The sequence below is a fragment of the Euprymna scolopes genome, chromosome 2 (genome assembly GCF_053919585.1).
Source record: "Euprymna scolopes isolate OS-2025 chromosome 2, ASM5391958v1, whole genome shotgun sequence".
Classification (NCBI taxonomy): domain Eukaryota; kingdom Metazoa; phylum Mollusca; class Cephalopoda; order Sepiida; family Sepiolidae; genus Euprymna; species Euprymna scolopes.
In genome coordinates this window covers 170,524,887-170,540,833 of record NC_136483.1, presented here as the reverse complement: position 1 = coordinate 170,540,833, position 15,947 = coordinate 170,524,887, and the positions used below count along the sequence as shown (strand labels likewise).

General features: G+C 32.1%; 1 protein-coding gene across 1 annotated transcript in view; it reads left to right on the top strand.

Moving 5' to 3' along the window:
• Positions 1-15,947, top strand: part of LOC145298768 (polyamine-transporting ATPase 13A3-like) — a 195,046-nt gene that overhangs the window by 74,129 nt on the left and 104,970 nt on the right. Inside the window, exons 6-7 of the mRNA XM_080144344.1 lie at positions 4,416-4,535; positions 11,471-11,556. Coding sequence (XP_080000470.1) covers positions 4,416-4,535; positions 11,471-11,556 — 206 coding nt within the window. The remainder of the gene's footprint in view (positions 1-4,415; positions 4,536-11,470; positions 11,557-15,947) is intronic.

Sequence of the window (15,947 nt, the reverse complement as noted above, 5' to 3'; positions counted from 1 at the left end):
ATCCACAATGCGTTTTCTACTCTCCATTTAAAAAAAAAAAAAAAAAAAAAAAAACAACAAAAAAAACTACTAAGTATTGTACTTAATAAAAGTCCAACGGACGTGTTTAAGGGAAAGTATGGTGATAGATTCCCCTCTCACGAACTAAAAATGAGTACAATACGGTAATCTATTTTTGCTATCAACTCGGTAGATAAATAAACATTTATGGACGAGAAAAAAAGCTAGCATTTAATACAACAGAAATACATAAATTAAATACTGAAATAAAATGTAGTTATTAATATTTGAATCTAAAAATAAAAAGTGCGAATTAGTAGAGAAAATCACTTATCACAACAACGCTTCCGTCTCCAAACTGCAAACAAATGTTTGTGTATTGAATTTTTTTTTTTTTTTTCAGACTGTTATCCTCATCTTCATAGTTGTTGTTTCAGCATATTTAAGCCAACTATTCCTCTGTCCTTCAGGTGATTAGGGTTAACCACCTGAAGAAGGCCAGAGGAATAGTTGGCTGAATTCTGATGAAACAACATGAAGATGAGGATAAGTCTGCAAAAAAAAAAAAAAAAAAATCAATACATAAATTATGAAAGCCTCATCTCACAGGATTCGAAAATCAAAACAAAATAAATAAATAAAATAATATATAAATAAATGTTTATTTAACAACAAAAAATCCTTGCATTTGGATTGATCTCTAAACTGTCTCTTGTGGTATGCATATGCAATATTAATTTAATGTAATACTGAATACAAAACTAAATTAAAACTAATACTCTTCTAACTTGAGCAATATATAATGAAACATATTGTCCCTGAAGGTGCAATGATAATAGTTCCTGGCACAAATAATACATCAATAGTAAAAACTAAAACTGATCAGTAAAAAATGTGAAATTTTTTCATTCACTTCATGAATAGGATGATTCTATTGATGGCATTCATTTCTTCAATATCTTTCTTGTTAGAATTCTTTATAGAAATACATTGGATACTTACAAGAAGGACCATGTGAAGGTTAACATATTCAATGAAAGTTTTTCTCTGGAAGGAACTGGATTTGAACATGAAACACCCAGGTTGTCAGTTTGAGTTGTTAACTACTTGGCTACTGTCATTTCCCAATGAAAAATTTTAAACAATATAGTAAAAAAATGAATGGAAATTTAATCACTTGAAAACGACACAGAATCAGTGGCCGAGAGACGTCAGTATGCAGTAATTAAAATAAACTGTAAAAAATATTTATTGAGGGATCTGAATTTTCCACTTGTTAATGGAATTCCGATTTCTTTTTTTTTTTTTGTAATCTATGAAAAGCAAAACTAGGATGAATTCTGTTTTTTTTTTTTTTTTATCAGAATCCTCCATTTTTCTTTTTTTAACAAAGAAAAAGTTGATTTTTCTCTTTAACTGAATATGTTAATTTTGCCATTTTGCTAATTCTTCAAGCAGTTCATGATAAGGATAAGAGCTTTAGGTGACGTTTTTTTTCAGCAAAGAATGACTTCCTGCCCCCCCCCCGTCAATGAACACTCAATATCTTTCTCTTAATTTTAACTTTCTCGAAACACATTGAAGTTGTTTTTCCCCTCCTGTCCTCTTTCCAAATAGGTTAAAAAAATAAAAGTTCTTCTGAAGAAGCTCCGAATATTTTTGTCAGCATAATGATCCTGTCGGTCTTTCAAGACTATTGGTCTCTCTGTATGGCTGAACGTACAGACGATGATGGTCATGTGACATGTCTGTTCATAAGTGAATAAAAGTTGCACAGAATGTGACTATGAAGAGAAAGTGACACTCTTTATCTTAGCATTGTCATCTAGTTTGCATATGTCCGTACACACCGCAAACATGTATGCAAATTGGGTTGTAATATAAAGACAAAGGTTCCAATGATGATGGTTATGTGATGTAACTGCTTATTGATCTCAATTGCTTGCTTGTTGCCGATTGTAGCATTTTTTTTTATCGGCTGAAACTTTAATATGTACAGCTTTGCCATGCATGACATCCGTGAATCTAGTCGCAATTCAAACAAGAACTAAATAGAACTCAATACTTTAAAAAAAAAAAATAAAATAAAATAAAAAAAAATAACATTTAAGGAATTGGAAACCTGGGATTTGCTTGTTATGAGTACTACAGGCAGATTAAATAGAAGGGATAATTATGCTTATATTGGTGATCTGTCATTTGCATGAGCTATAAAAATATGCTAGCAAAATCCTAATTCTGGTTTCCCAGCCAACCCTGCTGCTCTCGGTACAGTTTTTTTTTTTTTTTTTTTTTTTTTTTTTTTATCATGGCTTCATTTTATTTTTTGCTACTATTTGTCATAAATTTCCTTTTACACCATTTAATGTTGATTTCTGTCTCCAAGATGTTTAGCCACAAATCCATTTCATCCAATTGGTAACATATATGCAGGTCGGCTTAAAGTGGAGCTTCCAAAAGCCAACCAACCAGATACTGGCAGCAAATTATCTATATATAAAAACCTTCAAAGATCCTACTATCCCCTATATGTGACCAAGCAATGCTGTTGCAGCAAGGCATAAATGAAGAGCAATTCAGTGCAGCAAAACATCTTGTAATTGATCACATGGTCCTTCAGGCATATTTTACAAAAGAATCTTAGACAATTGGCAGTTTCTCTTGGCCCATCATTTTGTATAAAAGTGTGCTAAGGATGCAGACATAGATGGTGAGCTGTGTCTTCATCCAAATGTTCAAACCGTCTTCCTGGACATTGAAACAATGTGGCCAACCTTCTTGATGATAAATCTATTAAGACTAATGTAGTCAACTAGGTGGAATTGGGGATTATCTCCAGATTCTATAGATATAAATCATGACCTCAGAAAGCAAGAACAATATCTATATATTACTGATGAAATGATTCCAATATTTTCCCTGATTCCAATACAATTAATGATTCTGGTCTAATTTCCTGAATCTGATTCTTTTGAAATATTTAGTTTTTTTTTTTTTAGTTTTCGATTTGTATATGTGTCATTTGTACATGTGTCATTTTTTACCTTAATTGCTTATGATTTATAGAGGAGTTTTGTAACATAACATTATTTTTATTAGCATACCCAAATGTATGCTCAGTTTGTAGCTGTACAACATCTAAAAAAAAAAACAATTTAAAATTTGTAATATTACTCCATTTTCTTTATAAAACCAATGGCAGAATTGAAACAAAAACCCTTGATCTAACTTTGCAATGTTAAAATAATGTTTCAATGAGAAATATAAGATTTCTGTATCTGCCAACGTGAGTGAGAGATTTTAATTATCTGCATGTTTTGTTAAGTTACCCTTGGTTAAATAAATAAAAAAAAATCTAATGACAAAATAAAACTTGACAAAAAATAATGAATAATTTTTAAAACTTTCTTTCTATTAGTTTTCTTCCTACAAAATACATATTTGATTTTGGTTCATCAGTTTAATTTGTAAAACACTGGTCCTTATTCTTAAGAATTCTTAACAAAAATTGTATTTTTATTCAATTTTGACTTGGGAATTTTTTAAATACTAATGACATAGATAACAATGGTAGCAGTGAGTTCAAATAAAGCTGCTTAGAATTACAAAATATATAACCAACCAAAATAGCTCAGTTTGGAGAGTGTCGGGCAGACAATCTTAAAGGTCCAGTTTCAATCACACCTCTTGGTATCTGATTTAAGATGGTGTTTCAAAGAGAAATTATAATGCTATTTTTACAAGAAGAATAGGAGCAATCATGTCTTGAAATAAAAAAAATGGTGGTTGTTTAGAATTAATCCTTTATTAAAAAAACAAAAATACAGAAAAATCTTTATGGTATACATACCCATCACGAAATGAAAAGATCATATTCCAAAAATCATATAAATTGATCAAATAATCATGTAGAAATTTAAAAAAAAAAAAATTTTTTTTACGATTTTTAATGATTTATTGTAAATTGTACCTATTACAAGACTGAAAACAAGCCAAAAAATCTTGGTAGTTCGAATTGAGTTATATCCTCTTGCTTATTCAAGCTGGCAGAGTGAGACATTCCGTCCTCACTTCCTCATAAAATTTGATTTTTATTAATAAAAAACAAAACAAATTACTTGATCAATTTATGTCATTTTTTTAAAATGATATTTTGTTCCACAATGGTTATGTAGGTCATAAAGATTTTTTTGTATTTTTGATTTTTAATATATGTGGAATTTTACTTCTCTAATGTTTATCGATTTCAATTTTTATTTGTATTTATTTTATTCTAGTTTCAATATTTTATCATCGTGATAGGTTATATATGAAATACTACATAAATTTTATTATTATATTTTTTTTTTTTAAATAAAAAAAAAAGTGGACATTTTCCTGGAACTGAGTGATTATTTTTGCATGTGTTCTTCCAGACAAACAGGAGAGGGTTTTCTACATTAAGGAATATTCCACTAAACCACTATATTGCACATTATAAAATGCTAAAAAAATGCAAATCTGATGAATTTCATGCCGTAATGCTTGCGGTAGCGGTAAGTGATATGAATCTCTTCTCTCACCTGTAGCACTTACGTTTCCTTTTCCTGCCTGACAAACACGAACACCTTCATTCAACTTCTCTCTTCCCCCTATCTGTCTAGTACGCATCTTTTCCTGGTAAAGGTAGCCTCTCTCTTTCTCTCCCCGTTTTCAACAAATTATAATACATCTCTTTCGACTACATCCTGCAGCTTAACAAGAACCTTTCTAACCGATATTCTAAAAATAAAAACAACAAAAAAAATTCACAACAAATCATTTTAAATATTTATTTAATTCATATTAAGAAGACAAACTTCAAATCCCACTGGGTCACTAATATTCACTTATGCACTAATATTGTCAAGAAAGGTATGAACATAAATCCTTTCCTTGCATTGGTTAAAAAAAAAAAAAAAATCAGACCTTACCCATGGATTTGTTTACCATAATTTGCTTACTATAGTGATTGTATAGTTGCTCAGTCCAACCCAAATATCTGTGGTACTGGTAAGCATTGGGTACATCAGGAATGCAATGAGATTACAGGTATTTTTTTTTTAATGGAAATTAAGACGTGAAGCCACTTGATGTATATAGCAAAAAAAAAAAAAAAAATACTATTTCAGGTTTCAAAAAGCAACCAATGGTAAGTGTTAGATGGAATAGATTCTGACCCAGAAAACAGCAATTCTTCCCCTTTTGTCAGAAACATTGCTCATGGAATGTGAAGACTTAGGGACAGAATTAGGGTAGAGAGAATTATGAGGTTGGTGAAAGTAAATCCAAGGTTTTACTCTTATTAAAAGATGATAACCAGTTAATTGGTAAAAGGTGTATGATGGAAACAGATAAGGACTATATGAGGATTGCAAGGCTGTTTAAGTTATGCAAGTGTATAGAAAATATACAAAGTCTAATGCAACAAAAAAAGAAAAAAATAATCAACCAAATATTTACATTGATAATCTAATATATAAAAGCTATATGTCTATCTGTCTCCATATTTTCAAACTCTATCTCTTCCGAAACAAAGTCGCAGCACTAGGAGCCTCAAATGATTGGATTTTTTACAGACCATTCTTTTATGGGTCTTTAGCCAGTTAAAATAGTTTTTAAAGGGTCAAAAATCGGTCAAAATTGAAAAAATCGTTATACATTTTGTATATTCATCTTAGTTTATTTATAATTTTTAATCAGTTCATGTGCGTGTCACGTTGGTACAGTGGTAACGTCCCCAGATTTGCATGCTACAGTTTTGGTTTCGATTCTAACTGATCACACCCAAATACTTTTTTTTACTTTTAAAATCACGACTGTATAATAATATAAACAACATCTGGACAAATTAAAATATTATACTTAAGCGTATTTTACGCACGGGCAAAGTCGGGCTTGCCCCCCTCAATAATAGCTGAAAGAATATATAGGTGGTACGAATTAATCAACAAGAAACTGACGCACATTTTTAAAATCATACCTTTTATACTAGGTTGTTTTAATATGGTTATAACTGAAAAAACAAAAAGGAAAAAAAAATTTATTTCCTCTGGACATTTAACTACATTAATTAATCTTTGAGCGTTTGGATTTAAATCTAAATAAAACGACCATTTTGCAGTTTACATCCTAGAGAGAGGATTTATTTTTCCACTGACGATGGGTTATTACCCGAAAGGACCTTTGGAATTAAATACCACCCACAGGTAAAATTCAGGTAGATAAATGAATAAATATATATTTAAAAAATAACAACAAAAAACAAATAAATAATAAAAAGTATTGAATTATTTATTATTCATTTATTTATTTATCTCTTCGCAATGACTGCATTGTTCTAGCCTTCTAAAAATACCTTTTATACCTTTTCATGTTTTTATTAGCTCACTAATGCCAAAATTTATTCTTAATTTATTATTCTAAACACTAGTGTACTTAATACATTTATTTACAATATTTTTGAGGCACTTGCAGTGGTTTATTCCTATTCAGTCGTCCTCTTAGATAATCTAGCCCTACCCAAGTTCCACCATGATAAATCTTGCTTCGTTTATCTAGAGTGGTGTCTGAGTCTTCGTAAGTCGTCATCAGTGGCCGATTTCTTGTATCCGTGAATTTCAGTTTCCTCTTCCCTCAGTGTTTAGATCGCAGATGGCTTCTCAGACCAATCCAAGCGTGGAACTTGTGTGAGCAGAGAAGGCAAGCAATGCTTGGCAGGGGGCATTGTTGTTCAGCACGATTTTTTTCTTGCCTGCCTCTTGATCTCCACTAGTCTTCTTCTTTCTGCCTCGTAACCTTTGGTACGATGTATGATGGATTGGCGCCACAGGCACCGATCCTGAGATGTTGTTTCCCAAATGTGAAGATCAAATCCCGTGTTTTTTAGGGTGGATTTGAGTTGGTCCTTATATCGCAGTAGAGGGCGGCCAATAGGTCTTTTTCCTGTGGCTAGCTCCGAGTACAGGGTTTGTCGAGGGAGTCTGTTTTCATCCGTTCTGAGGATATGCCCCAACCAACAGAGTCTGTGCCTCATGGTCATGGCTTCAATACTGCAGCTGTATGCTCTCTCAAGAACGCTTGTGTTGATTACATAGTCATACCGTTTGATGTTCAGTATAACTCGAAGTTTTTGTTGGTGGAATCTTTCGAGTTTAATGAGATCACTTTGGTATATAGTCCAGGTCTCACACCCATACAGAAGCGTAGGTATAACAATCGCGTGGTATACCATGAGTTTAGTTTTTATTGAAAGATGTTTATTATAATAAGTAGTGGTCTTCCATTTAAATTTAAGAAAAATATAACTAATTGGATTATTCTTCTCATCTGGAATGTTATCCTAGCATTTTGGTTGATGTTTTGTCTATTGGAAATTTGTCCATGTTAGTTGAGTTTTTAATACTGTGCAGACCACCACTGCTATTTGCCTCCCCTTGTCTTGTTTAGGTGATGTGTAATTTTAGCCGTTTGAATAACTTGGAGTTATCTTCCCTTTGATTAAATAAACGAGTGTTTACATGTAATCGTTCTCTTTGTGTCTCATCATAAAAAAAGCAGACGTGTCTTCTCTGTGTGCAAAACTAAAAACATATTACGTTTTAATTGATTTATTTTTTTTTTTGTCAACTGTTGCTATGACTTCTCATATGAATTTTATTTTAAACAAGCAAGGTACGTTTTATTTAAGTCATAATTAACCATCAAAGGTGATTTATTAACTAATAAATTGATCTACACTATTAACCATGACTAGGTAGAAGTCTTATTTATTTTGAGTTGAATTCTTAATATCATATGCACATATAATTAATTAGGGTTGAAAAGAACAGGGGTTGTACATTTCTTGTTTTAAGGAATGAAGTAAAAGCTAGTGTCCAGAAGGTTGTATGGTGCAGTCTAGAAGGTGGAAAGTAATGACGTATAAAAGGGGTGCTAAGCGTGTAAGCACAGTACAACCAAATCATAAAGGAAGGTGAGACTGGCAGAATCAGTTTGGTATGGTTAGGTGCATAAGTATAAATGCTACTGTGTCAAAAAAGTATGAGCAAAAAAAAAAAATGGATAAAAAGGGTGGAATGAAAGAAGAAAATGCAAGGGAAAATAGAGGATCATAGAGTGATGCAGAAAAGGTTATGACACTTATTTTGGAGGTTGATGGTTTAACCTTCAGTGTGGGCAATACTAGGAATAAAATTGCAAATTACATAAGACTTCTACCGGTTCATGACTGACGAAATGATAACCTGTTACTCTCATGGAGTAATTACAGATTTCTGTTTGAAATTCTGTACAAATTTCAGAGTTTGACAAAAAGATTCCGGAGTTTGACAAAGTACATCTGAAGAAGATCGTAGCTTACATCATCCAGAACATTGCAAGATTGGCACCTAAGATGAGATCAGTAGTCTTAATAATCCAAATTACGAATCCTCATCTCAAAAAATTCAGAAACATCAGAATAATAGTCCGAATAATCCAAATAATAGCAATGTTACGTTGATAGGTACATAGGTAGTATCAATAACATTTATTTTTGTTTAACAATAGTGAATTCTTGGCATAATATTTCCATTGGTAAATGCCCACTCTTGATACGCTCGCTAACTGTATTTGGCTTAAATACAATGCAGTCCACAACTTGTGAGATTTTTGGCACCTATTGAGCATATATCAATCTAACTGATTTCTTGCCAAATAAAATTAATTTAAAAAGAAATTTTGTCTGGACGGAATCCAATCTAAATAGATTTTAGAAATTCTTCTTGAAAACATTTTGTCTGGAGAAAATTTATGATTTTAAAAATATAAAAATTTGAAATGAATTATTTTATAACAATTTTTGTTGCATTTTAAGATGTTTATTTTAAGGGAATCAAAATTGTTGTAGCCTTATGTATTTAATTATGTTTTGTAGAGTTTAAATTGGTTTTAATTTTTGCTTCTTAATGCATTAATTTTTTAACAGACCTGAAAATAAAAACTTTTTTTTTTTTTACATTGAATGAGTTTATGAATAAACTATAAAAAATTAACCTTATCAAACTTTTCTATTGCCGATTGTTGCTGATCATGTGTGTGTGTATATATATATATATATATAAAACACGGAAATTACATAATTGTCGATGCAAAAATATAACACGGAAATTACATAATTGTCGATGCAATAATTTATTTCAACCTTATGGTATTTTCAAGCATCTAAACGAGGCAATTACATTTTTGATACTCAAAGTATCAAAAATGTAATTGTCTAGTTTAGATGCTTGAAAATACCATAAGGTTGGTATCAAAAATGTAATTGTCTAGTTTAGATGCTTGAAAATACCATAAGGTTGAAATAAATTATTGCATCGACAATTATGTAATTTCCGTGTTATATTTTTATGTTATTGCTCTGTTTACCACATTGATCTGTCATACCCGGATTTCCTCCTGGAATTATTCCATTATAACACTATATATATATATATATATATATATATATATATATATATATATATATATATATATATATATAAATTTAAATGAGAAACTTGAAAGTGTTAGAATTTTTTTTTTTTATTATATTATATTTCCCCACAAACAAGCCACATTGCCACTTTGATGTAGGGGGTTACTATCAAGAACATAAGTTACAGGTGTACTATGTAGGGAGTTGGGCAGCAAGATGTCGATTCACGTTACACTTGAACTTCTGCATGTCAGTACAGTTGGGGAAGGGAATTCCAAAGTCTAGCAGTTCTGGGGAAGAAACTACTTACATCTAGGGATCTCAACTGTGAAGGGATGGTATTTTGCTACTTGTCGGGTGTATGTACGCATGTAAAATCATTTTATTTACTTTAATTGTTGTAAGTCCAATATATTTCGCTCTAAAAAGCTTCATCGGGGTAGGAAGTCCGGTACATAGTTTTTTTTTTTTTTTTTTTTTTTTTTTTCATTTTGGTGTTCAGCAGGATGTAATGCCTCGGAGTAGAAGAGAAGAGAAATGTAATTCCATTTGTTCCACGTGTGTTGGGCTCTAGTTATGAGCGGGAAATTTAAAGTAAAAATATGGTCACACACTTTAGAATATATCGGACTTACAACAACAATAAACGTAAATAAAACGATTTTATCATTATTTCTGACACTTTCAAGTTTCCAAATTTCTCATTTAATTTTTATTCAAAATAAGTGTCTTCTAAAGTATGTGACCACATTTTTACTTGTATATATCATTTTTTTTTTTTACATAATCATTTATGTCTCTACACATTCATGAGTATGTTTCTGTAAGCCAGTTGCCTGGCCTACAGAAACATGTAATTAGAGATCTCTTCAGGTGATATTGCTTCTACAAGAGTAGAGTCTGTAATCAATTATTTAGATTATGAACTCTACTCAAAATACAATATATGTAGAAATATTTTTAAAATTATTAATAAGTAAAAAGAAGCCTCACTGTGGAAGTTTCAGTCTCCATTCAAGTAAAACAGTGATTCAGGGTAGTGTGTTGCAGTTGGTGATGGATATAATTTATAGAAGGCAATATAATGCAAAAGTGTTCTGGAGAGCAATACAAACGGAAGCAAATTAAGATGTTTGATGGTGGAATATGCTATGCAGATTCCACGTTTTTATTAATGCAATATGTTTTTTTGTTTTCTTATGTTATATTCTTGTGTTTATGTGATAGAAGTTCCATATCATATTTTTTTTCCCTTCATCAGATGTTTATTCAATCTTTATTCAAAAAATGTATGTGAAGCTATAGTTTTGCTATTCAGCAGAAATTGAAATGGATTTAAAATAGTTTTTTTTTTTTTTTTTTAATTCCCTTCAAATCCATTGTTCTTTGAATTTATTATTGTCAGTCATTAATAATTAAAATTTTTATTACATAAATTTATGAAGATTTTTATTTTATTTATTCTTCGTTTTTGTGTCAACTTTGGTTCAATTGGTTTACATTTTTCTAGTCAAGATGAGCTATTGTATGACTGTTTAACTTAATTGTTTTAATTATAATTTATACATGCACTAAACAATTCTTCAAGCAAACTGCATCAAACTCTAGTACTTATTAAACTTCCATTCTTGTAGGTCCACTTTTTTCTCAAATAATTATAAAGAACTGCTTTTTACTATTTTGTTAAAATAATCAGACAGTCCTGATCAGCATGAATTTTTTTTTTTCTTTTTGCCATTTTTTCACTTCTAATACTTAATGATTATTTTGGTTACATTATCTGGATTGCATGTATAATTTTAATCTTTACCAAACAGAACAGCGACCATTGCAGACACTTGTAACAGAGGTAAGGTAGAATTGTGATAACTTTTCAAATGGTTCATTTATTCATGGTAGCCATATTAAATGTGAAATTATGATGCAAATATTTGTAAGTCAATAATTAAAAAAAAAAAATTCTTAAAAATTAAATATTTTTATTTTTACTTTTAGAACGACGAACACCTCATCCGATACTTCCAGAGTAAAAAGGTGAAATACCTTTGGGACAATCAAGCGTCGACTTTTGTCAAGTTGAGGCAAGTAATTAATACATACAGTTATTTATGTAGCATCACCAATGTTTTACTTTAACACGTTCCATGAACCAATGACTGATCTTTCCACTTTGCTAGGAATAAAGTGTAGTATCTGTTCCAATACTAAGCTTCACTTTTTCTGTCGTCAGTCAGTGGAGAAATCCTTCTTGACTGAGACAGTTTTTATTTTTGTTCCTATCCAGAGTGTACCTTTTTGTGGAGTTGGATTTTCCCCACATTAAAAACTAGCCTTGTGTCTAACTCTGTCCTCGTCGGGAAGCAAGTAAATAGAAACAATAAATGCTTAAAAAATTTTTTTTTTTTTTTTTTTTTTTTTTTACAAGGGGGTCACCACTTATCAAGGCCCAGAGGTCACTCGAGGATAAGGGTTAATGGGCATACATTAGTCATTGTGATTTTAGCGTAGTAAACATTAGTGGGAATTTTATAACTTGGATTACTTAGGGGGACGGTTCAATAAGAACTTGTTCACGTTGCACTTGAAGACAATCAGATTGTAGTCAGCTGGAAAGCAGGCAAACGGAATAGAATTCCACAGGTGTGCAGTTCTAAGAAAGAAGCCCTGTTCATGGAATTTACGTTTAGGTGTAGGCACAGATAAAGAGTGTGGGAAATTGTTGATAGTGGTTTTGGCTAGACGAGTGTTTTTTGTGAAAGTGTGGCGAGGGGGGGGGCATAGATTGAAGTTGAGATGAGCATCTGCCATGAAAATAATCATAAAGCAGGGACATGCTCGCTACACCTTTTCTGTGGGAAAGAGGTTGCAGGGAAGAGAAGAGGGCATCTCCCACTAAGCTACAAAGTCTATTTTGAACTCTGTTAAGACAGGATAAGCTGCTTCTAGCAGCTCCTGTCCAAATGTGACAACAGTACTCCATCATTGGTCGTACCTGGCTTTTATATAGGTAGAGGATTGCATCAGGAGTGAGATCTCTAAAAAAACATAACATGCGGCCGCAGCTGAGATTGAACTCCCTGCACGAGTTTTTAGTGTAATTCAAATCTTGTCTGTAGCTGAATACTTGATGCCTCGCTAGGGCTATCAAGGGTATTTTTTTTTATCGTGACGCCATCACTAGATGGGTTGCCTACGACGGCTTAAGAGAGGTCCACCTACCTTCCAGAGAAGGATAGACTGTGCCAGTTTCTTAACCTGGTATTTTATTTCATGGTACATACAACACCTTGCCTTCCTAAATGGTCACCCATCTGGTTCTGGCCAGGCTCAACATTGCTTAACTTTGGTGATCTGGCAAGAACGGGTGTGTCAACGTGATTGTGCCATATATGAACTGTACTCTTACCCGATTCGATAGACTAGTCAGCAGTATCTTCATCACACGTGTATATTTAGTTGGACTTAGTTCTGTTTTTAATAAAATCTTATCACATGACAATTAGTATCATCGATAGTACCTCACACATATTTATTTATCAATTGTGAAAAGCAAAGTCAAATCCTGCTCAGTAACTGTGACCTTTCAATCTATTATCTAAAGGACAGTTGTCTGTATGTATCTATTAGTGATAAGACGATTCCGATACAATTACCGATTCTGATTATTTATAAATCTTTAAATATTTAACTATAAAGTTATTTTTCTCCCAATTACTGTAAAAAAAAACCCCCAAAAAACATGTTCAACATGCAGATATTTTCTCTAACATAAAAACACATGTGGGGGGAAAGATAATCTATAGGTTTAATTTTAATGGTCGTTTATAATCAATAAATATTTATATTATTATTACTACAAGGAGTGGAAGGTTTTGTTTTTAAACAAAATCAAATAAGATAATTAAAGGAATCGTTTTTAGCATCTGAAAATAGGCACAGATTTTTCCGATTCCGATACTGATTTTGATACAGCCAAACATTCAGATTTTTCCAATTTCAATTAATCGTCCCAACCCGACTCCAACTCAAAAATGACAAAACAAACACCATAAAGTTCTTACTTTTTGTATAGGCATTGCCCCTGATTAATAATACCTAAAATTTAGAAAAAAGATTATTTATTATTTGAACCCAAACTGGCACAGCCATTAATAAAAGGGAAATAACTCTGTTGTTTTCACAGAATTATTACCCTTATGCCAACTCATTTCAGCTAATCTATAAAAGTGTAGATTTCATGAACAAAGTTTCTTTTTACGAACTGCTGGCCTGTAGAACACTGTTCCACTAGCCTGCTTCTCGGTTGAATACAACTTGGTAGCCTTCAAATCCAATTTAAACAAATTCTTGTTGAGCCATAAATAATCAAATTCTACCCTATTTACACCATTAATGATTACTATACCAGCACCTTACATTCATTAGCCCTTATCCTCACGTGGCCTTCTGGCCTTGATAAGTGACTCCCATGTAAAAAAGAAAAAAATATCAGAGAGAGGGAAAAACGGGAGAGGGAGGAAAGATAGAGAGATATGAGTTTTAATAAAAATGTGTTACACTTTTGCTCTGGGCAACACCGGATAGCACTGCTACAATTCCACAAATTTAAAAACAAAATTGATTTATTAAAAATAAATCAATTTTGTTTTTAAATTTGTGGAATTGTAAATTTGTTTATTTATGTCTGTCTGTATCCTATCTCTGAAAGTCTGTCTTGCCGTCTGTTTCTCTATACAGTAAATGTATGTCTGGAGAGATGAGACACCTCATACAGCTCTGTAGCAAATCTCTCTAGTAGAAGGAAATTAATGTCCAGTCTGTGACCAAAAAGATTACCAGTCATCTTGCTTTGGTATGGAATCTGCTTATAATCATGAAGATTCAAAGAGTGTTTCTCATGTTGTATGATGTACAAATTTCGCTCTGCAAACACATCTGCCATCCAAACAGATTTTCTTTTTTGTTTACATAGGTGTCAGCACTTATCAAAGCCAAGAGGCCACTCAAGGATAAGGGTTAAAGAGTGTACAGTAGTCAATTGGACAATATAGTAATCATTATTAATGGGAATTCGGTGAATTTGTTAACTCAAATGGAACGGCTCATCAAGAACTTGTTTACGTTGGACTTGAAGATGGCCATATTGTAGTCAGTTGGAAAGCAGGCAAACGGAAGACAGTTCCACAGGCATACAGTTCTAAGAAAAAAAGCTTTGTTCATGGAATCTACATTTAGGTTTAGGCACAGATAAAGAGTGTGGGAAATTATTGATAGTATTTTCAGCTAGACTAGGTGGGGACCATAGATTGGAGCTCAGACGAGCACTTGCCATGAAAATAATAAAGCAGAGACAGGCTCGCAACCTCTCTTCTGTGAGAAAGAGGTTGCAGAGAAGAGAAAAGGGCATCCTCTACGAGGCTACAAAGTCTATTTTGAACCCTATCAAGGCAGGATGTCCTTTCTAGCTGCTCCTGCCCAGATGTGGTAACAGTACATCTTTGAGCGTACCTGGCTCTTATATAGATAAAGAATTGCATTAGCAGTGAGATATCTACTGGATCGATAGAAGGATCCCACCATTTGGTGTGTAGAATATAAGTTGTTAAAAGTGGTCACAATTCGAAACATGCAAATCTGCATATAGTTTAAAACCTACAGCTGTGGAAAACATTAGATGCCAATCATATGTGAAAAGGCGATTAATCAGCTCACTCTCTTTTGAAAATATATAAAGTTTTGAAAATATGTATGGCAATTAAGCTATACAGAATTTTTCACATTTCACCCTTATGATGATTCATTAGGCTATTGAATGGAGTTAATGTTGTTTTGTGTTTTTTATATAACCACGTGATACTGGGCTTGCTACTCAGCCATTCAGATTCTTATTCACACAACTATTTATCATAGTGAATGAGCGCATGTGCATTTGCTTCTTTGTTTTAGCGAGGACTTTTTTCTTTTCTTTGTGATCAGAGATGACCTATTGTTAATTTGGATGATTTACAGTTTTTTTGTAATTTATTAGTAGACATCAGGATTTATGTCAGTTTTTCCTCTAAATTCATGTCTTAACAAAGACTGAGGGTATATCTCTCTCAGTAGATTAAACACACCTCCAGATACCAATTTATATGTCTCGATATAGTGCATTAGAGCACCTAGCATTCTCAAACTGTAACCCATCTCGTATTGACCAGGCTCATCGTTGCTTAACTTCAGTGATCTGACAAGAACCAATATTTCAATATGACTTTGTTTTTGTTTTAGCGAGGACTTTTTTCTTTTCTTTGTGATCAGAGATGACCTATTTTTAATTTGGATGATTTACAATTTGTTGTACTAGAGTTTTTTGTAATTTTATTATTATGATGATTATCATTTTTGTTGTTAGTAGTAGTGGTAGGAGTAATATTTAATCATATTCTTTTTCTTTTATCATATATATATATATATATATAGTAGAGATTTA